The sequence below is a fragment of the Pyrus communis genome, chromosome 12 (genome assembly GCF_963583255.1).
Source record: "Pyrus communis chromosome 12, drPyrComm1.1, whole genome shotgun sequence".
NCBI lineage: Eukaryota > Viridiplantae > Streptophyta > Magnoliopsida > Rosales > Rosaceae > Pyrus > Pyrus communis.
In genome coordinates, this window is record NC_084814.1 from 17,120,458 (window position 1) to 17,141,057 (window position 20,600).

General features: G+C 40.2%; 3 protein-coding genes across 3 annotated transcripts; 1 reads left to right on the forward strand and 2 right to left on the reverse strand.

Annotated features, from left to right (window-relative positions):
• Window positions 1-1,533: 1,533 nt before the first annotated feature.
• LOC137710089 (autophagy-related protein 8B-like) lies at window positions 1,534-2,618 on the forward strand. Its single transcript, XM_068449045.1, has 2 exons — window positions 1,534-1,556; window positions 2,099-2,618. Exons 1-2 carry the CDS (start codon window positions 1,534-1,536, stop codon window positions 2,616-2,618), a joined length of 543 nt encoding a protein of 180 aa, XP_068305146.1.
• A 1,021-nt stretch (window positions 2,619-3,639) lies between these two features.
• LOC137711510 (uncharacterized) lies at window positions 3,640-6,602 on the reverse strand. Its single transcript, XM_068450749.1, has 4 exons — window positions 5,900-6,602; window positions 5,045-5,784; window positions 4,823-4,954; window positions 3,640-4,654 (listed from the first exon to the last, which is right to left on the reverse strand). Exons 1-4 carry the CDS (start codon window positions 6,444-6,446, stop codon window positions 3,902-3,904), a joined length of 2,172 nt encoding a protein of 723 aa, XP_068306850.1. The 5' UTR covers window positions 6,447-6,602; the 3' UTR covers window positions 3,640-3,901.
• A 9,520-nt stretch (window positions 6,603-16,122) lies between these two features.
• Window positions 16,123-16,467, reverse strand: LOC137710090 (uncharacterized). Its single transcript, XM_068449046.1, has one exon. The coding sequence runs from the start codon at window positions 16,465-16,467 to the stop codon at window positions 16,123-16,125; it is 345 nt and encodes a 114-aa protein (XP_068305147.1).
• Window positions 16,468-20,600: the final 4,133 nt, after the last annotated feature.

Consider the following 20,600-nt stretch of genomic DNA (forward strand, 5'->3'; position numbering starts at 1 on the left):
TATGAGAGCAATGTGTGACACTTGCTCTTAGTGAAAATTGATTTGCAGGCATCATTGTCAAGGGGAAGCATCTGTTATTTGCCATTAGTACTCTAACTACCAAGTTTTCAAGTGACTAGCCATAAAAAATATTCACTACATTTCCTCCAAACAACAAGCGGTACCCATGCTCTATCATTTGTCCAACACTGAAAAGATTCTCTTCAAGTCCAGGCACAAGCATCACTTCTTGTATATGTTTTCTTCCCAGTTTAGTCTTTCGTGCTACCTGAACAATTTCCCCAGTCCCCATCTTCACTTTAGAAATCAAATTTCTCTGAATATTGACCAATAGCCTCTCATCACCTGTCATGTGGTTACCACAACCACTATCAATGTACCATGAGTTGTTTACTTTCACATCTGTCACTACATTACAAGCATAGAACAAGGATCCTGTTTCTCCCATTTACCTTGCATAATTAAAATTTTGCACTGCCTTATTCTCATGACAATCCTTCACAGCATGACCTGGTTTACAACAACCTTATCCTCATACCAACACTTCCCATAATGAAACATGTCCCACCATTTGCAATCTCCCTGAGTGTTATTCTGCCTCTAAGTGTAATTAGGCATGTGATCCCAATTTCTTTGAGCATTGTTTTGTTTATGGACAAAGTTAGGCTTGTGATCCCAACCTTTCCCTATTGGCTTCCAATTCTTTTGAAATTTTTGATTTCTAGAGGATCCACCACTTTTATGACCCTTAGTTGCAACATTTAAAGTTGCAAATACTCTCTCAGTGGAGGTTTAAGCATGCAAATCAAGCATCTGCTCAAGTCCCTTGAGTGAAGCAACAACTTCTTGGACCTCAAGGGTTTCGAGATCTCTAGAGTGCTCAATCACATAACAAATTGCATCATATGTTTTTGGAAGACTAATTAGTAATTTATGCACAATTCTTTCCCTAGATAGTTATTCTTCATAACTTCTCATTTGATTAGTGATATCAAATAATCTAGTGAGATACACAGATAAAGATTCATTATCCTTCATACGAGTATACTCAAAATCTCTACGTAACCCTTGCAATTTTACACTTCTTACTTGTTTATCTCCTTGGAATTCACTCTTCAGGACATCCCAAACTCATTTGGACGTTTCTTCATTCACGATTTTGGGGAAGATCTGATCCGAGATAACTCCCTGGATTATCCCAAGCGCTCGAGGATCTCTCATCAAGGTTTCATTGAATGGCACCTCCTCCATCGTCTCCTTCTTCGTCTCATCAACCACAGTCTTCTTATCCTTCAGATCTGGAGGTTCAAACCCATTCTTGACCAACTCCTAGAGACCATACAATTTTAGTATAGTCGTCATGCGAATCCTCCAAAACTTGTAGTTCTTTCCATTGAAAACAAGAGCTCTAAGCTCAGCAGTGCTTGATCCAGCCATGTTAGACTTGGATTCAAGAAATCACAGTTTCCAGATTCGATTTGAGCTCAAAATTCAACTCAATCGCACTCACAGATTTCATGCCCAGTTTAGACGATGAAACCTGGCTCTGAGGCCATGTTAGTGTTTGTGTGTATTGGATATGCTTCAATGGAGACTTGATACAAATCTGAAAATACCAGAGGATTTGCAAAGAATGATGATGGAATTAATTTATGGAATTCCTCACTCAAAGCATGAGTGGTTTGTTACCATTATACATGGAAGAGGAAAGGAGATCATTCACTCATCAAACTGAAATACAATCTCAGCCCTTAATTGCTATCACCCTATGAGATGATGCCACTTGTCTTAATCTATCACTTAAGCTAGATACAAGAGAGAGCTGCCACATGGACTATGATCCAATGGCCTAGATTTAAACTGAAAACAACTATTAAAATAAAGCATTTGAATTGTTTCTTTGGCTCCAAGTTTCGGTTGAAGGGTTACACACCAACAGACATTCCCGTCAATAAAGCGAAAAAATTTTGTCAGCAACAAGGAAGAGCAAAAAACAAGTGTGTCGTAATATCACAAAACCCATTACAGTTTTAGACCCTTGGAATAACGGGCTGATTGTGAGGACTGACCTTAATACAAAGGATGGGATATGGTTCAGAAAATTTCTGGGGCGCCCCGAAAACCAGCCTCATCGTATAGATGCTTGGCATTTGAGGAAGACGTGCGCAATTTTAATACCTGTGGCTGTCGAGAAGGATGCTAGATGTGATATTCCTGAATTTGACAGGAAGAAATACCAGGTCCCTGGTAATATGACCCTTGGAGAATTCATCTTATTCATTAGGGTCAGTATCAGGATAAGCAAGAAAAAGCCGATATTTGTCTCTTTCAAGAACACTAAACCTCCTGTTGGTGTTTTTTTTTATGAAATCGATGAGGAAAATAAGGGTGAAGATGGATTTCTTCACATTACCTACAGTGGGGAAGAGAATGTTTGTGGATCAAATCAAGAGCAAGAACACGGGGATGAAATCTCAATCGAGAAGGAAGCCGCAAACAATCCACATGCAACACCAGCAGGAATTCCACTGAAGCAGAACATAATTCTCGTGAAATCTGCATGCAAGGAGGGGAAGCCGCAAACAATCCACATGCAACACCAGCAGGAATTCCACTGAAGCAGAACATAATTCTCGTGAAATCTGCATGCAAGGAGGATTGATAGTATTCCCGACAACAATTCCATTGAACCTGCCATGGGTGCCTGGTTATCTGCAATCAATGAGAGAAATAAGGATAAGTCGTATTTCTTCACATCAGTCGGAAAGGAGGATAACGTTTGTGAATCGTCCAAGGAAGAGCGAGAATGCATTAAGTTGAAGTATTTAGTTTTATGAAATGCAGTGGGACTGTAATATCTGTGTGTGATAATGTTATCAGTTAGAAATGATTGGGGGCTCAATTACATCTGTATCCCTTGAAACTCAACCCGAGTTAGAGTAACTGCGTTTGTATTTAACTCTAAACTCTATATCCGACCCTAACTTTTTCAGTGCATTGTAAATGTCACACCCCGATCCTGGAAACATCTAGAATCAACACATGACATGACATCAAGTCATATTGAGACAATCACGTAAAACCTAGCTAGATTTCGTGCTTCATAAATACAAACAGAAAGAACCTAATCAACGAACCAATAGCCTTACAATGCGAAGTACCAAAAACAATCAATGATTTAACAACATAGCATCCGCTCATTTATTTTACTACATATATATAATCAGGGTAACCATTATGAACTATATACTTTGTTCTGTATAGCTGACTAGGCATACGAAACATAAATGTATATAACTTCAAATTCTCCATATCTTCTGTTATAGTCTCTTTCAGAATTTTCTTAGGTCTTTCTCTACTTCTTGTATTATGCGCCTTCATCTCATAGTTTGCATCTTTTGACCGGAGCATTTGTAGGTTTTCAGTTCCCGTGTCCAAACCATCTTAACCGATTGTCTATAATCTTTACCCAAGAAAAACATTCTTGCAATCAAACATAATCCTCGCATCATCATTCGCCCAATAAATGTTTTTCCAAAAAGAATTCTTAATAAAAGTAATTGTTTATAGGGAACTTTAACAAAAAGTTTCCAATACTGTTCACTTTAACGAAAAATCACATTTTTACACTAAAAAGTCAATCATGTTACTATTTACTATATCCTTTATTTTGTCCTTATCGTTAAAACTCAAAGTTTTCAAGCTCTTATCATTAGTTTTTCTTTGTTTAACTTGCTAATTACACATTGAAGCAGAACCGACTAATTCAAGCCTTACCATCAAATGAAGCAGACTGCACACATTACAAGGGAAGTCTTTCTTTAAATAGGACGTGGAAATGTGAAAAACAACTAAACCACATAAAGAGCTTGTTCATCTGATCGTGCCGGAAGCAATAGCATCAGATAGGACATCCTCCCTTCTTTCCATTTCTTTCCTCGTCTACTTTCCTCTCCTTTTCGCCCCGCTGTTCATCCTCAAACTCCAAATCTAATACCCTCTTCATGACGCCTTTCTCAGGACTTGTCAAAAAGGATTGCATTGGAGATACCTCAACTTGCACGTCCTCCCTCAATTGCACCACGGAGCATGGACTTCCTTGATTGAGCTTTTCTTTGAGTTCTTGATTTTCCTTGATCAGCTCCATTTTTTCTTTCTTTAGGTTTTTCACCGCTTCCCTTTCCGCTTCAAGAGTTTCTTCCAGCATTTTCACCAACCTCTTCAGAGAATCAAACAATGATTTCTTTTCAGAAGTTAAGACCTCATTTTCCTCTTTCAGCTTTCTCCTTTCCTTCTTTTCTTCTTTTAGTTTTCTCTTCAACTTTTTAGTTTTTTCCTTCTTACTCTCCAACTTTTCAGTTAGCCTACTCACTTTTCCTTGATCAGCACTTGCATTCTGAATCACTCTCCAAATATCTTCTGATCTTTCTTCCAAGTCCTCATTGTCATTTAACCTTTTTGAAATAGGGGGTCCGCGGACGAATTTCATTTTTCTCTTTCGAGCTCGGAGATGATCTTCCAATTCGCCCGCTGTATCACCAGTCACATTTTCCCATTCTTCTCGTTCTTCTCGTCCATTGGTTATAATAGCTTCTTCGCGTGCTTTTTCATCTTCTCCTAGTTTCTTCCTCTCCTTGTCCTTCTTAAAGCTCAACTGCACAGTTGCATTATCCAAACAAATACGATATCAGCATCTGCAAGCAATACCTAGCAATAGAGTATTCGCATTTGTACACCAATTACAACTACCCTCAGTACCCCGTACTATATAACAGTTAGTATGCATATGATAACATAAAGTACGAAAATTTACAAGACTTACCCCAATGTCTGCGACATGTACTTGTTTAAGTTTCAAGTGCAGTTCCTGCATGCTCCATTTTACGAGAGCTGGTTTCTGTCCCTCCCTTCCCTTGATTGGTTGTATGAGGTTAGTTCTCTCACACAACCAAAGCTGTTAGCATGAAAGTAAAAAACGATCACGATCACATATGAAGGCAATCTTGCATTAGGAAGATCTAATACGTAAGAGTACATCAATTACCATTATGGCAACCACGCACCCAGGAACAGAATATGGCTTGAACCGCCCGGTCCCTTTTTCCAATCCCTGGTGCAGAACGTCAGCCACAGCTTTCGCCCATGAATATCTTGAAATACTTTCTAAATCCTCACAATACTTGACTAAATTCCATGAAGTAACTTGGCCCGAGTTACATAACAAAAAGGTTATGCATAATTCTATCAAAATCAGGCGTACAACATCCTCTACGTCTGTTTCTCTTTTCCCTTCTATTGCTTCGTCCAAGGCTTTATCCACCAATGTTTTATACACTCTTTTGGCGTTAAAATATCTTTCGACAAAATCTGATTTGTAACTCCTTGATCCCTTTAACTTCAATTCTTCACCTTCTTGTGGAAGTCCCAAAATTTCTGCCATGTCTTCTGTCGTCAACGATGCAGATGTGCTACCAAACTGAAAACTCATTGTTCTTGCGTTGTAGCACTTGATAATGGCGCGGACATCACTCTCTGATTTCTTGCATTGATCTTCCGATATCACACCGCTGTAAAACGCGGATATTAATGGCCAAAAAGGAGTCTGTCGAAGCAACTCCAAGTGCCGTTCAGTTAAGTGCCCCTTAATTCGCTGCATTGTACTGAAAAACGACAGCATATTACATCGGTATTGTACATATTCTTCTCCTCTCCCCCACCTCAAATTTTCCATCTTGTTCTTCCCCATCTTCCTTCTTATCTGCTTCTGTATGCTCCTTCTGTAACCTAAACATACACACACACACACACACACACAAGTATATGTATATGTATATATATAGAAACAAGATTTACAAGAAGATTAAAATGCAAACGTTTAAAATTCCCTAATCCGAATTACCTGAAATTCTCAGAGCGTTATTTCCTTTAACCGGAGCAGAGCTACCTTCACCGCTATCATTGTTAGCAGTGGTATCACCACCGATCGCAGCCAACCGATCGCTCCTTCTTCTCTGGATGCTGTTACTCAAACCCTTCTTCCTCAATGTCTTACCGCCCTTCTCCAGCCGCGAAATGCGGCGCTCCAGCTCCTCGTTCTGCGTCCGGAGCTCCAAAATTACCTCTCTGCCCTCGCCGCCGTTCTCTTCGCTCACCGCCTCCGCCTTGATCGGTGAAAGCTTGAGCCTGAGCTCCTCCTCTGCTCTGAGCTTCTCGAGCCGCTCGAACTCGTGCTTCTCGTCGAGCAGCGCGTTCTCGTACCTCTGCTTCTCGATTTCTCGCCTCAGTTTCGCTTCCCTCGCCGATAATGCCTGTTCGACTCGGCCGAAATCCTTCGGCCGAGACGCCGCTCTCAGCGCCGAAAACAGGTCCGAGACGGTCGGATTTTCGGTTTCGGCTGCGTCGTCGTGGCCTTCAGAAGGAGGGGTGAGTTGTGTCCCGAACACCATTTGCAGGGACGCGAATCCGTGACGACCGAGTCGATTTTCGGAACGGGAGGGAAACTTTGAGTTTCGGATGAAGTGGAGAAGAAAGCGACGGTTTTCTAACCGAAAAAGATGGAAGCGATCCTGCTCCCTGTGGCAAGTGTCAGGAGTGTACTTCTGAGTAAACAAAGATGTCGCCACATGTTGTTAGAACGCAGGATCGTGCGGTCATGGTTAATTCCATTCTATAACTTTTTCTAGAAAATAATAACACACTCCTATTCTCATTCAACATTCAACATTATTGTTTTATATTTGCGAGATTCATAATTTTTCACTTATATGTTTCAATTCAATCATTTTTATCATTACCGTTTGAAATTGCTAAAGCCTTTGTTAGTGCGTTCAGGTGGCATAACGTAGGACCAAATGTACTTTTATTATTGTTATCTGGATTAAAATTAAATTAATTACAAAAAATGTTTAAAGAATTACCATACCTTCACCGCCCTTATCCTCTGCTTAGACATGACATTTTAGTATTTGGGTAAATGCTTAATGGGTCGGGTCATTAGTAGGTAATTGTTAAATCCCTAATCTTATTAAATAACGAGTCATTTTGAGTGAACTTGCGAAACTAATTATCACCCTTTAGCACACATGAGGACGTTTTGTGTAACTTCATAAATATGTAACAAAAGAAAACCCTCGTTGACTCTCTTTGCCTCGCACTGTCGCACAACGCACACACTCTGCCGTTTACACTCTAGTCTTTTTTTCTTTTCTTTTTTGGTTAAACTAGATAATATTAATCCGGGCAAAGCCTGGAACGACGTCGAATCAAGCTCGGAAGCATCACGGCTTGAAACCTCCTTGAATTTGATAATAACTCTGTCGTCATATCTAATTGGATACAAAATCAAGGAGCAATTAGAAAGTGTAAGAATCTAAATTAATTGAGCTCAATTCGTTGCAGATTTACAAAACTAATCAACATCATAAAACATAACGATTCGATACATATCTAGATAAGAAAAACGAACCGAAATCATATACGAACATGTAATACTGAATCGAACATTGAACAACACCAAATCGAGTTGGCCAAACAAGCTATTCAATTCAATAACGGCTTAAAATTTTAACAACATAAAACCACCATTAGCAAGCATATGGTGAAATGATGAACGAGAATTCGATATAAACTATCCAAACAGATATCAAAATTGGGTTTGGGTGTTAAAGGGTGAAACATATGACCTATTAGCTTAACAGGCTAGTTGGGTGACCCGCTAGCTTAACGGGTTAGGTGTAAGTGATACGTTATCGTAATGGGTCTTACAGGTCTACCTCTACCCATCACTCCGACTGCAAATTACCTTGACTGTCCAACCCTTTCCTCGAGAATTCAACATCTTCCCAATGAGTACGTGCAAAGGCAAAAAGTATATGAAGGCCCTCTCTTTCTATCTAAATCTTTTCTCCTCTCTCTTTGTCTCACATGTCATGCTCCAATTCAAATTTAATATTATAAGTTGCTCATCAATTCAATTTCATTACTAGATTTTTTAGGATGGGGTCTATTGCTTGGTTGAATGGGTGGGACTTAGTGAAATTTTTGCTCTATATTATTGCTCCAGGACAATATTCATGGCATGAAAAGTTGAATAAGTCTTCTTCAAGAGATCATATTCAGTCAAGTCCTTATTACATAACTTGAGAACTGATTAGATTCGATAAACTTCATAATTGTATTCATTCACAGACTTCAAGTCTTGGAAACGTAAGTGATGCTAGTTGTGTCTTGCTATAGGCAAGAAGATATGTTTGTGGTGATCGAAATGCTTTGTCAGGGCGAGTCAAAGAGTGTGTGGATCATCTTTAGCGAGGTATTCGGTCTACAATCCATCGTGCATATGCCTTTAATGAATACCATGGTGGTCATTTCGTTAGCTTCGTCAACTGGTTCATTCGTAGCCTCTTCAATTTTGGCTCTGAGACTTTTGGAGGTGAGATCGAGCTTCACATATTGGACCCACTTCAGGTAGTTTCTTCTAGAAAGGTAAAGTCGAGTTTGTTCAAGTTCGACATGTCGTTGCAATGGAGAGAACAAGATTGTAGTTCTTCTTATGGAAAATTAAATATCCACAGACATAAAGTAGAAAATTTAGCTTCTATAAACATGTTCTGGTTTAATTTACGTGAAAAAATTCATGTTTCATGGGTGTATGTTTTGTATGATTGTGAGGAGAAAGAAGAGTTATAAACGTATGGAATAACATGCTTGAAAAATATTCTCAAAAATGATGATTGGTCACGTGGTATGTTTCGCATAAAAGAAAAATGAGCTTTGGTCAGTTTTGTGCCGATATCACCACCACTCAACGTAGCGAAAGAATGAATAGTTCTCTAAAGAGGTTTTCCAATTGCAAACATGATTTGCACATTTTGTTTTACTATTTTCAAAGACTAGTTGAGGATTGTTGTTATGAAGAATTAAAGGCCGACTTTAAAGCAAATCAAAGTTCTTTTGCATTGTCATTTTCCGTTGATATATTGAAGCATGCAATGTTAGATTCCACATCGCCCAGGGGAGTGGATCCTCTATGCTTTATATGTATATTTCCATCTCTACCTAGCACGAAGCCTTTTGGGAGCTCATTGGCTTTGGAGTTCATTGGAACTCTATAGTTAAGCGAGTTCACACGAGAGTAATCCCAGGATGGGTGACCCACTAGGAAGTTCTCGTGTGAGTTCCCAGAAACAAAACCGTGAGGGCATGGTCGGGGCCCAAATCGGACAATATCGTGCTACAATGAAGTCGAGCTGGGATGTGGTGGGGGCCGAGACCGGGATGTAACAATTTGGTATCAAAGTCAATCCCCTGCCGGAAGTGTGCCAACGAGGACGTCGGGCCCCTAAGGGGGGTGGATTGTAACATCCCACATCGACCAACGGAGAGGGAGTGATGTGCCTTATATGTACATGCCCACCTCCATATTGCATGAGGCTTTTTGGGAACTCACTGGCTTTGGATTCCATCTGAACTCCAAAGTTAAGCGAGTTCAGACGAGAGCAATCCTAGGATGGGTAACCCACTGGGAAGTTCACGTGTGAGTTCCCAGAAACCAAATCGTAAAGGCATGATCAGGGCCTAAAACGAACAATATCGTGCTACGGTGGAGTCGAGCCCGGGATGTGGTGAGGGCCAGGGCTGGGGATGTGACAATTTGGTATCTGAGCCAATCCTTGGCCGGAAGTGTGCCAACGAAGACGTCAGGCCCCTAAGGGGGGTGGATTGTTAAATCCCACATCGCCCAGGGGAATGGATCCTCTATGCCTTATATGTATATTTCCATCTCTACCTAGCACGAGGCCTTTTGGGAGCTCACTGGCTTTAGAGTTCATTGGAACTTTGAAGTAAGCGAGTTCGCATGAAGGCAATCCTAGGATGGGTGACCCACTGGGAAGTTCTCGTGTGAGTTCTCAGAAACAAAACCGTGAGGGCGTGGTTGGGGTCCAAAGCGGACAATATCGTGCTACAGTGGAGTCGAGCCCAGGATGTGGTGGGGGCCCAGGCCGGGATGTGACACGCAGTTAGTGTTACAAACTAACAATGTTCACTGTATTTCAGAATGAGTTATGTAAAACTCATGATTATGCGTTGAACTTCTTAGGCAAAAGTGGTACAGTGAGAAAACATTACTTATAGCTTCCTAGTGGTAATAATTTAACCACAAGTTTGATTTTGTCTATGTATTTTTCAAAGATGATAATATTTTGTAGACGCATGGTAGAGTTTAAGTGAGTGAAACTATATGGGTTTCAAAATCAGGATTTCACTTAATTATCATGGTCTTGTGATATTTGTAAGATTATTAATGCAATTTCATGACCTTTTTCTCATGTATCCAATTTCATTGCTACCAGAGCTGTTGGCATTTTCATTTATTTTCTTGTTGTGATGGTGAAGTTTTCTATGTTTTAATGTGGTTGAATATCAAAGAACTGCGAACTTTAAAATTATGTACTTCACAGGTCAAAGTTTCCCATGGCTTGTAACAAAATACAACAATCACATCTTGACCATACAAAGTTATCACTGGGAATCTTGAAAATTTGAGATATTCACATCTTGTTCTCGTAACAATTTGTGTTTGTTCAAAATTGCATCCACTCTCCCATCTGATAATGTTATGCACCAATAGGGCAAGCCACCTCAAAATCCCATCAACAATGTTCTTCCAATCATGCACAAGAGGCGTAACATAAATGACCATACTTAAATGGTCCATAGCTTCCTTGTCAACTAGAGAAAGCCCCCATAACAGAAAAAGAAGCATAAACCCATAGCTTCTTATGACTGAAACCGCATCGTCTGTTCCACCACACTTCTATTGAAATTGAACATCCGTTTATACTCTAATAAAACTGTGCACCACTAACCGTTCCACCACACTTTGATTGATTGAACACCCTTTTTGCTCGATTAAATCGTGCACACATTGGTGGTTTCGATGAACTTTTCGTGGTGTTCTGTGTGCTTGTATTCTACTTGGTCATTTGCTGAAGGAGAGTCAATGGATAAATGACTCCATCACAACCCTTGTAATTGTGGGTAAGCTTTGGTTGTTCTATGTGTGCTCAAATCTTTGTGCATGGCTTTTTGGCTCCATGGTTTAGTGTTTAGACATAGAGACTGAGAATTTTGGAAGCTAAAGTGAGCAAAAAAGAAAGTCGAGACAGAGGGATATTTTTGAAGAGTCTAAGCGTCGTTTGTTTTTTGCAATTTTTTTTTTCCAAAATTTTAGGAGATAATAGAGGTCTGGGGATAATATAAAGATTAACAGAGTTAAGATTAGTAAGTGAGTAAACATGCGTCGCATTTTTAGGGAGGCCACAAGGATGCAACATTACTTTTTGGATGCATAAAAGATTTGAAACCAGAAAAAATATTCTCATATTACTTTGGGAACCCCACATGCATTAAAAGTTGGCCTATTAAAGAGAATAGCTTGCACAATGGAGCTAAAACGCGTTTACAAATAATATTTTTTAATAAACAATAGCGTTAGTAAGTTAAATGTTTTTTATTTTTTTGAATAAAGTGAATTAAATTATTAAAGGTCAGAAGAGAGGGAGATTCATGAGAATCAAACCCGCACCATGTACATATACATTATAACTTTCCATCATTACATTAAAGCGTTATCTGCAAATAAAAAAGTTACAATCCCATCATTTTGCAAAAATAGTTAATGTATTAAAGCAGGAGCAACATCATGGCAAACTTGTATCTTTCCGAAGATGTTTTCTGTGTCTCCTTAATTTTAATTCAACGAACATACAATTTCATTATACTAGGAGAATTTGCTTCTCGAATGGAAGACTCTAAATTTTAAAGATGAAGATGGACATTTAACATCCTAAAGTTTTACAATTTTTTTTTTTCTTAAAAAAGGGGACAATTGGTGGCTGTGGATGCAAATTTCCGCCTTCTTCTTCTTGGACGAAAATGCACCTACAAAACAATTAACACCTAAGATCAAGGCCAAGAGCCTCACGCGCCCACGATTAATGGGGGGCTTTGGCTGAAGAATCTCTGATGCCAAAGTTAGAATTTGAGGGAAAAGTGTTTAGAGAAATTTAGAGAATTTTAGAAAAGAATTGGACTTAGATTTTTGGAGATATGATGGGCTATATATATGGGTGTGGCCACCCCTATTAGGAGAATTGGGACCGGCCACATTTGGTTGATTTGTGGGATTGATTGCAAGATATTATGTGAAATAATATCTTGCATTAATTTGGTAATTAATCCGAATTTGAAAAGAATAATTGGGAGTTACTTTGTGGGTAAGGATTTGATGAGGAGTGATAAGAGTGTTTTAAAAGAATACCATTTTGATCACCTTTGACCTCGATTGAGCCGTTATTGTCCGTTGCACGCGCGTGAAAATCCCGGTGTGCCTTAAGGGTAATTTTATCTTTTTCACCCAAAAGTCCACGTGTCGCCTTCATAATTTCCTTGATTATTTTTGGCTCCGTAAATATCCCCACACCTGTTCGGCTGCTCGCAAGAAATGGCCACAGGTGTAGAGATATTCCTTTGCTTTAGGAAACATAACATTGTTTCTTATTTTGATGTAGATTCCCACATTTGTTGGAAATTAGATCTTTCTAGGAAAGGAAAATAAATCACTTCAGAGAACAATTTATTCTACCCTACAAGAGAGAGAAAGCTAGAGGATATTTGTTCCCCCTTCCCTAGCAATCTTCTACACTTGCCCGTGCAAATGATCGTCTTTCGTTGCTTTTTTCGTCTCCTTCACGCCACACTGGGGTAAGAAAAAAAAAATAATTTTCCTTGTCTTCTTCTTAGATAGTGTTGTCACGGGGCAGTCGTCGGGGTGGTGTGGCATGTTGGCTGGCAATGGCCAGGAGTCGGCTCGGCATGGGCCAATAAGTGTTGTGGCAGGGACCACTACTTGGGCTGCTTGACCTGGCTAGAGCCAAGGGCAGCTGTGCAGCTGGGGTCGCGGATTGAGGCCTTGGGGCGCAGTGCTAGTTAAGCCACATGGCTCATGTCATTTGGGCTCTTGGACCTGACGCGTGCCAGGTCGACAATTGAGAAAAATGAGGAGGTTGTGTGCCCCATAAGCTGCTGAAATGTTGGGCATGTAAGTCTCCTGCTTGCTGGTCTGAGAGAAAAAATGAGGAAAAAGCCAGTATGGGTTGAGCTCTTCCACTGAGTACCGTGAATGGCGTTAGCTGCTTAGTCCTCTTCGCTGAGAAAAATGTAGGCTGTTTCCGAGAGATAAGATAAAGAGGATCAAGGTAGATGCATTGGCTTGTCTGATAATTATCGTGGGGCCTACTATGAATGAAGGTGGAAAGAAGAGATTTTCCCAGCCTGCTCAAAAGATGCCGGTTAAGAAAAAATCGAAGACTTTCTCCACTGCTTAAAGGGTCTGCTGCTGCTGCCGAGAGGTCTGTGATTAACTTGAGCTTGTGGCTCCTACCATGCCGAAAATGGCTAGTACAATTGCTAATAAGATTGCTTAGCGTAGAGGTTTTGTCATGCCCCTAGTGCCGAAATTTGTACCAAGATGTCCGTTGTGAGCTAAGTTTGGTTCACATTTGGAGAGGCTTGTTACTATAAAGAACGATAAGGTGGATTTTGCTGCTAAAGTGGCACCAAGGCCCATTCCCCTTGCTATTGAGACTGATTCGCCTACTAAGAAAAAGGAGACTACTCGCGTGGGCAGTTGTGAAAAATCCACCAAGCTTGTTTCTGGGAAGGCTGCTAAGATTTGTGCTTTTTTGAAACCAGTTTGCTTAAAGACATCGATGTGTGTGCCAAACTTATTAATGGCATTAGAGGGGTTGTTTGCCCAAATTCCGTCGCGAAGTATATAACCGAGTATAGAATGACGACTTTGCTTGCTATGATGCAGAAAATGGCGATTTTGGTAGATGAGTCTATGCTTCTTAACCAATAGGATACCAAGGCTACCAAGAAGGTGGCAAAGACTATGGTAGTTGAAGCCTATTCCTTTGCCGATAAGATTAAGAGGTTGGAATTTGAGCTCGTCGCTTTGAAAGGATTTAATATCTCTCCACCCCATTTTTATGCAACTTGAGATCGCAGCTTGCCAAGAGATCGTTGATTTGAAAACTAGGCTTAATGTGATCCAAGTTAAGTATGAAAATGTAGAGAATGAGATTGGATGTCAACTACCTCAGATTCAAGTAATCCATTTCAAGAAGATCATCAATAGGCTTAAACCCCAAGTGTTGGAACTTCAAGGTGCATTGAAGATCAACGAAGTCTGAAGAATGAAATAAATGAGCTGCAGCACATCCGTGTTGGTCTGCTCAAGGAGAACAAGTAGTTGAAGGGTGAGAATGCTGGGCTCGAAGCTTTGCTTGTTCAGAGTCAGGCCGATTTCTACAAGCTGGGTTATGTATATCATCTATTTGGTAGTCCATCTAACTTTGAGTTTGCTGGGAAAGACTTCGAGACCTTTTCTATTTCTCTGGAAGACTTGTTTGCCTTTACTTTTGAGCCTTCCATTGGTGAAGTAGTCAGAGAAGTTGGTGCCCTTGCTAGGGCAGCCGAGGGTGAAACGCTGAATGATATCGTTGCTGAAAGCGTCGCGGTTGCTGAATGTGTGGCAACCGAGTAGTTGTGTGATGTCCAAGTTGTTGAAGAGTAGTCTTCTAGGTAGCCTTTAGGATTTTCTTTGTTTTCCTTGTTGCTTTTTGTTTTACTTGAACTCTTTCAGCCTTTACTAGTTGTTTATCAAATTTGCTAGAAAATTTAATAAACTTGCTTCCTTTGCTTTTCTTTATCTTCATTTCTTTTGTTCACTCCCCACTTTTGACCTTTAGACTAGCGGCAAATGTCCTATTTTTCAATAAACAAACAGGCCCATGTAGCCTATGCAGTCGTAGGTGTTGGTATAGAACTTTTGCAAAGTTGTTAGCCATAGGGCCGACAGCTGGACGCCTTACTTACAGAAGTAGACTAGTCCGCGTGACCACTTGGCTATTAACTTTGGCTTTCTTCAATCCTTTGAGCTGTGTGGCCTGCATCACAACATACTAAAGATTTTTGGGTTATGAAATTTGCTAACCTTTCGTATCAAAGTACATGGTTGTATGGAATTTCGTAAGCAAAGGTCCTAGAAAACTCCTTGCTTTTTATGTAACCAATTATGTGGGTTGTGTAGCAAGTATTAACACTTTAGGAATTAGTGTAGATCTAAATGATCATTCCGCATTTGGCAGAGGTGAAGTTTATCAACTGTGTAGCATGTCAGCAGTGGATAAAGCTTCTTATATGCACGCTAACCTTTCATAAAAATGTGCGGTTGTATAAGTTTATTACGACTTACTGCTCGAAGGGCAAGCCGTAGGTAGTCTTCTGAAATCGAATGCTACATTAGTGCACTCAATAGCAACTTTAGGGCTCGAAGGCAGCTGTTCATAGGGCGTACTGCGTAATGTGCCTCCTCCGTCTTTGAGGCCCGGTTCCCCACGGATTAGGCCAAAAGACACAAAATCCTTCAATTAGCTAAACCTTGAAAAAGACCATTGTGGCTACTTCTAGGAATCCCAATGCAAGCCATTGTGCACCTACTTATACCAGGGTAGCCTGACTCATCCACGTCTGGATATTCAGAGTGTAAAGTTTATCCTCCCGCATTGGAGAGCAAACTCATGTGGGTGTTGGGGAATTGGTTTACCCTTTCGCACTGGAGAACAATTAGTTTATCTTTTCACATTGGAGAGCGGATCCAGATGGGTGTCGAGGAATTGGTTTACCCTATCGCACTGAAGAGCATGGTTGGTCCCCTAGGGGGATTAATTTTTGCGATAAGTCCTTAAAAAGGGCACGATCTTCTTTTGAAGTGCAGGAATGATCAGTTGTTGTAAATATGCAGCTATGCCAAGTTGAAGATTACTTCTGAATTCCTCGTTGGAAAACGATTGAAACGAACAAAAACTTAGCTATAAGGTAGGGACTGCATAACAACTGGATAATCATTGGCTTACGAGGTGGTACCCGTCGAGCTACTTGAGTCTTTAGGCTTTGATGTAGTAGGATGTCACGCATGGTACTTCCTTAGATTGTAGGCATTTTATCTTTTCAAAGCCTTCTTTATGAGCAATGATAAAGGCTTAGGACTAAATCTCAGGGTTGGAATTGTCGGATCTTGGCCCCTTTGTTATAGCTGGATAAGAGCTGTTGCTGGTAGGCTGCGATGCGGGTAATGGTCTTCTCGCATTTCTCTTCTGCCAGATCTAAGCTTATGGCCAACTCCTTACTATTCTGCTCGATGTTTAGTAGTAGAGTGCTGATACTTAGCACGATGACATTGGGAGGAATGATTGCTTCTGAACCAAATGCCAAAGAGAAAGAAATCTCGCCGGTTGCTTGTCGTTTGGTTGTGCGATATGCCCATAAACATTCAGGGAGTTCGTCTGGCCATTTTCCCTTTTTGTCGAAAAGGGATTTCTTGAGGCAGTCGAGAATCATCTTGTTAGATGCTTCGGCCTGCTCATTGCCTTGGGGATACCTTAGCATGTACATGTGCTGCTTAATGCCATATTTTTGGAAGAACTTTGCTAAATCTTTGCCTACGAATTGCGGGTCGTTGTTTGTGATGATGTATTGAAGGATGCCAAATCGGCCAATGATGTTCCTTCATATGAAGTGCTCTATGTCTGTCTGAGTTGTGGTTGTCATGGATTCTACTTTTACCTACTTGGTGAAGTAGTCAATTGCCACGATCATCATGCATCTGCCCTCACTAGCGGGCAACATTGGCTTTACCAAATCGATTGCCCACTACATAAATAGCCAATGACTCGTCTATTGGTATAGCTCGCTGGCAGGCAGTGTTGGTACCGATTTGTAGTGTTGGCAGCGGTCGCACTTTTGTACTAACTCCTTAGCGTCTTGATCCATAGTAGGCTAGTAATAGCATACGTTAAAAGTCTTTTGTGTTAAGGATCGGCCTCCGGATTGATTTCAACAAACACGTTCATGGTTTGAACTTATAACCTTTAGGTCGTTGGGAGGGGCTAGGCAGCGAAGATGTGATCCAGTGTAGGATCTTCAGATTAAAATGTCGTTCCACATGTAGTAACGTGCCGTCTTTGTTTGAAGATTTTTAGACTCTAATTTTTCCATAGGGAGTGTGCCATTAACCAGGTAGTTTATAATGCAATCTTGCCAGTTTAAAGTTGTACTAACATGTGACACCTCGGCTGCTGGTTCCGCCTCTATTCTTGGCTTGTTTAGATACTCCACCAGAATAGAGCATTTGAGTTGGTGATCAATGGCGGAGCCTAGGTCGGCTAGCGCGTTTGCGTGGGCGTTGTCTGCCCGCGGAACTTAAGTAAGGGTGTAAGCTTGAAACTCTTCTAGTTGTTTTCATACCTTTTTTAGGTATTGCGCCATTTTCAGATGTTTTACTGTGTACTTCCTAGTAGTTTGGTTGGTGATTAGTTAGGAATCAAAATGAATTGCAAGTTTTTTCACCGCTAAGTTTTTTGCTATTCGAAGGCCTGCTAGTAAGACTTCGTACTCTGCTTCATTGTTGGATGCTTCAAAGCCTAAAGTGATCACCTGCTCGAACATCAAACCATTTGGGGTGTCAAAGACCACGCTTGCTCCCGAGTCCTTGTAGTTTGATGCGTTGTCGTCGTGCAAATGCCAGAAGTCTTCATCAAGTGAAGTAGGTGTGGCTAAGGCGTGCTCAGTTGCCTCCAAGGTGTCGTTGGGTCGCTTTGTTGTGTCGCCTAGGTTAGGCATGAAAACACGGTAGGGAGCTATGGAGCCATCATTGGGTCGTTCTATTGCATCGCCTAGGCTAGGCGTGAAGGCACGGTAGGGAGCTGTAAAGCTGGGGCTATGTTACACACAACATGAGATGCTCAACTACAAGTATTAGGCTACTAAGGAGCTGAATTATGGAGCAAGGTTCGGTTGGGGCATGTAACGCGCAGCAGGATGTGGTGCTTAACTGCTGGTACATGTTGCTAATAGGATTAAAGGCACACCACAAAGTAGCACACAAATGTCCTATTGATTTTCCTTATTAACACTAAGATTTATCAATTGTAGCATATGAAAATAAGGGTCTTTCCTGCAGAAGATTGTTTTATCTAACTACTTAAAATGTCATAAAAACTGTGTTGCTGTCCCTACTGACCAGTCACCGAAAAATAATTATTAGACCGACTTACACTTATCTAAAGTCTAGGAAATTTTATATGAAGACACTAGACACACAGAGCTACACTCACACAAATTTTTGGGATTTTTGGAGTTGATTTTCTATTTAAATTAAATCGAACAAAAACAGAACAGAAACATATTTTTAAGTAGTTCACAAATTAAGAAAAACGAGTTAGGGGAATTGCTATCCACCACCAAATAATCATGCAAACATGTTATGTTTCATTCAAATTTCTTTCATTTTTTATGAAGATGCTCAAGTTGGCTCAATGTTAGAACTCAACCTATTACTCTTTCTTATGTAGTATGTTAAGAGAATGGCGTTTTCAACTTAACTTAGTCCCTAACATGCAATCTAGAATAGTGTGTTCATAGATTTAACAAGTAGAAATCATTAAAAATGAAAAGAGTTTGAGTCATCACAAGGCATTGTAAGCACTAGCGTTGTCTTACTTATCCTAGAAATTGATTCACATGTTAATCGCAATTAACAAGTACTACTCTATAACATATGTAGGTCCTCATTCGACAAGGGTAGGCACACACATATTCATAGTATTAGAATCCTAGATATGCTTACTAAGTATGCATCCGTAGAAAACACATAAAGAATTCATAAATGAGACAAGTAGTGAACCAATTTCCATCCATTCGTAAAAGTAATTCAAACGAAATGTCATAACAAACTTGCAATCATATTCGGGGCTTCAAAACAGCCCCTAACTACTAAAAATTAGTTACACATAATTCTCAAATTAAACCAAAAGAAAGACATGAGTTTGAGAAGATAAAACCGAAAGAAGAGAATGCCAAGATTTCATCATTCCTTTCCTTCCTTCCCCAATGTAGCAGCCTTGCCTTTTTTCCTTGCTTTCCTTCCTGTTTTCTATCTTTTTTTCCACCTTTTTTTCCCCCTTTGCTGCTGCAACCTGTAGGTCTTTTCTTCTTTTTTGCTGCCACAGTTTTTCCTCCATAACTCACCCCACTAATAGCCATTTAGTGATGACAATAAGTGAAAGGAAATGCTAAAACAATTGTAACTCTTTGGGCAGCCTTTATGCCCATTACTCTCACTTAATTTTCTATTTCCTCTGATATTTGAATAGGTGTTAGCTGGCTTGTTCTTGGCTGCATCAATTTTGGCTGTTAGTTTTATTGGATTTATTGCTTTCAATGATTTATTGCTTTCAATGCTTTCTTGTCAGTTACAAACTGCTCAGCCTCTTGGGAACCTTTCAATGTTAAAATGGCCATAACTTCTTCTAGAAAAATGATATTAACAATCCGTGAAATGCTCCAGAAAATAGACATCCGTAGCTTTCGAAGAATATAAGGCTCATTCTCTAATTCATTCTGAGTTGTCTGCAACTTGCTTCCAAAGTCAGCTAACATGCACATGCAGTTTTGACGAATTTGTTACTTAAAATTCCACTTGTGCTATTTTTCTTTTCTTTACTTGACAAATCCTAAAAAACACAAAAACAAAGTAAATAGCTCAAAAATATAAGGAACTAACTAAGAAAAGACAAGTGAATTTGATATAAAATATATATAGATATGAGCTTATCAGTTGCTCATATGTAGAATCTTTTAGGGCGACGAGAACAAAACTTGTTTCCGAGTGTGTCCTTCTAGTGTTCGTCTACCCTTGGTGCGCCTTTTGGGCTAAGTTGTTGCGTTTGTCAAAAAACTTTGCATTCGCCAGTGTCTGCGTCTTTATTGTCGCGTGTCTGGATTGGGGCAAAATAATGTGTCATGAGGATGATTGCATGCATCTGAAGGTATAACTTGAGCTTCCGGTGCAACAACTGTTGCCAAAGTTAGCTTTTGAATTTCTGGTAGCTAGTTTCCGCATCGAGAAGAGTTTTTGAATTGTGGAAGGTAGTCGGGCCCCAAACTATTCTCATATGAACATGTGAATAGGTCATCCGCTGCTTTAAGTTTGGATAGTATGAAGGTAATGTCAAGTACTCTTTCAAGTCCTTGAATCTGGATTGGAGAGCCTTGTCCCAAAGTGCATGCTTCTCTACCAGAGCGAAAAAGTCTACCAGAATTAGATCTTCCTTCATGATGAATTTTCCGAACAGTGGGTGGTTTGCTAGAAGTCTTTTTTTGGAAGGTTGCTCCAGCTATCAAATCGTTGCATCCAACTATCTTTGCCTTCTCTGCTTTTTAACCTCTTCAGATAGTTGTGAAGCGACTCCTTTGAGTTATTGACGTTGAATAAGTGGTCAAACTTCTTCTTGATCGAGCAATAGGATGAATATTCTTTGGTGAAAACCAAAGAAAGTTCGTTGAAACTCCGGATGGATTATGGCGGCAGGGTGTAGAACCAATATTACTCATCGCCTTGTAGAGTGGTGGCAAATATCTTGCACATGAGATCGTCGTTGTTTTGATAAATGATCATTGCGCTTTGGTAGTGA

Coding starts and splice junctions, on each gene's coding strand:
- LOC137710089 (XM_068449045.1), top strand. CDS start 1,534: ATGAAACCTGGCTCTGAGGCCAT. Junction 1,557..2,098: donor AAACCTGGCTCTGAGGCCAT/GTTAGTGTTTGT, acceptor GATATGGTTCAG/AAAATTTCTGGGGCGCCCCG.
- LOC137711510 (XM_068450749.1), bottom strand. CDS start 6,446: ATGGTGTTCGGGACACAACTCACCCCTCCTTCTGAAGGCCACGACGAC. Junction 5,785..5,899: donor TAACGCTCTGAGAATTTCAG/GTAATTCGGATT, acceptor GTGTATGTTTAG/GTTACAGAAGGAGCATACAG. Junction 4,655..4,822: donor TACATGTCGCAGACATTGGG/GTAAGTCTTGTA, acceptor GCAACTGTGCAG/TTGAGCTTTAAGAAGGACAA.
- LOC137710090 (XM_068449046.1), bottom strand. CDS start 16,467: ATGATTCTCGACTGCCTCAAGAAATCCCTTTTCGACAAAAAGGGAAAA.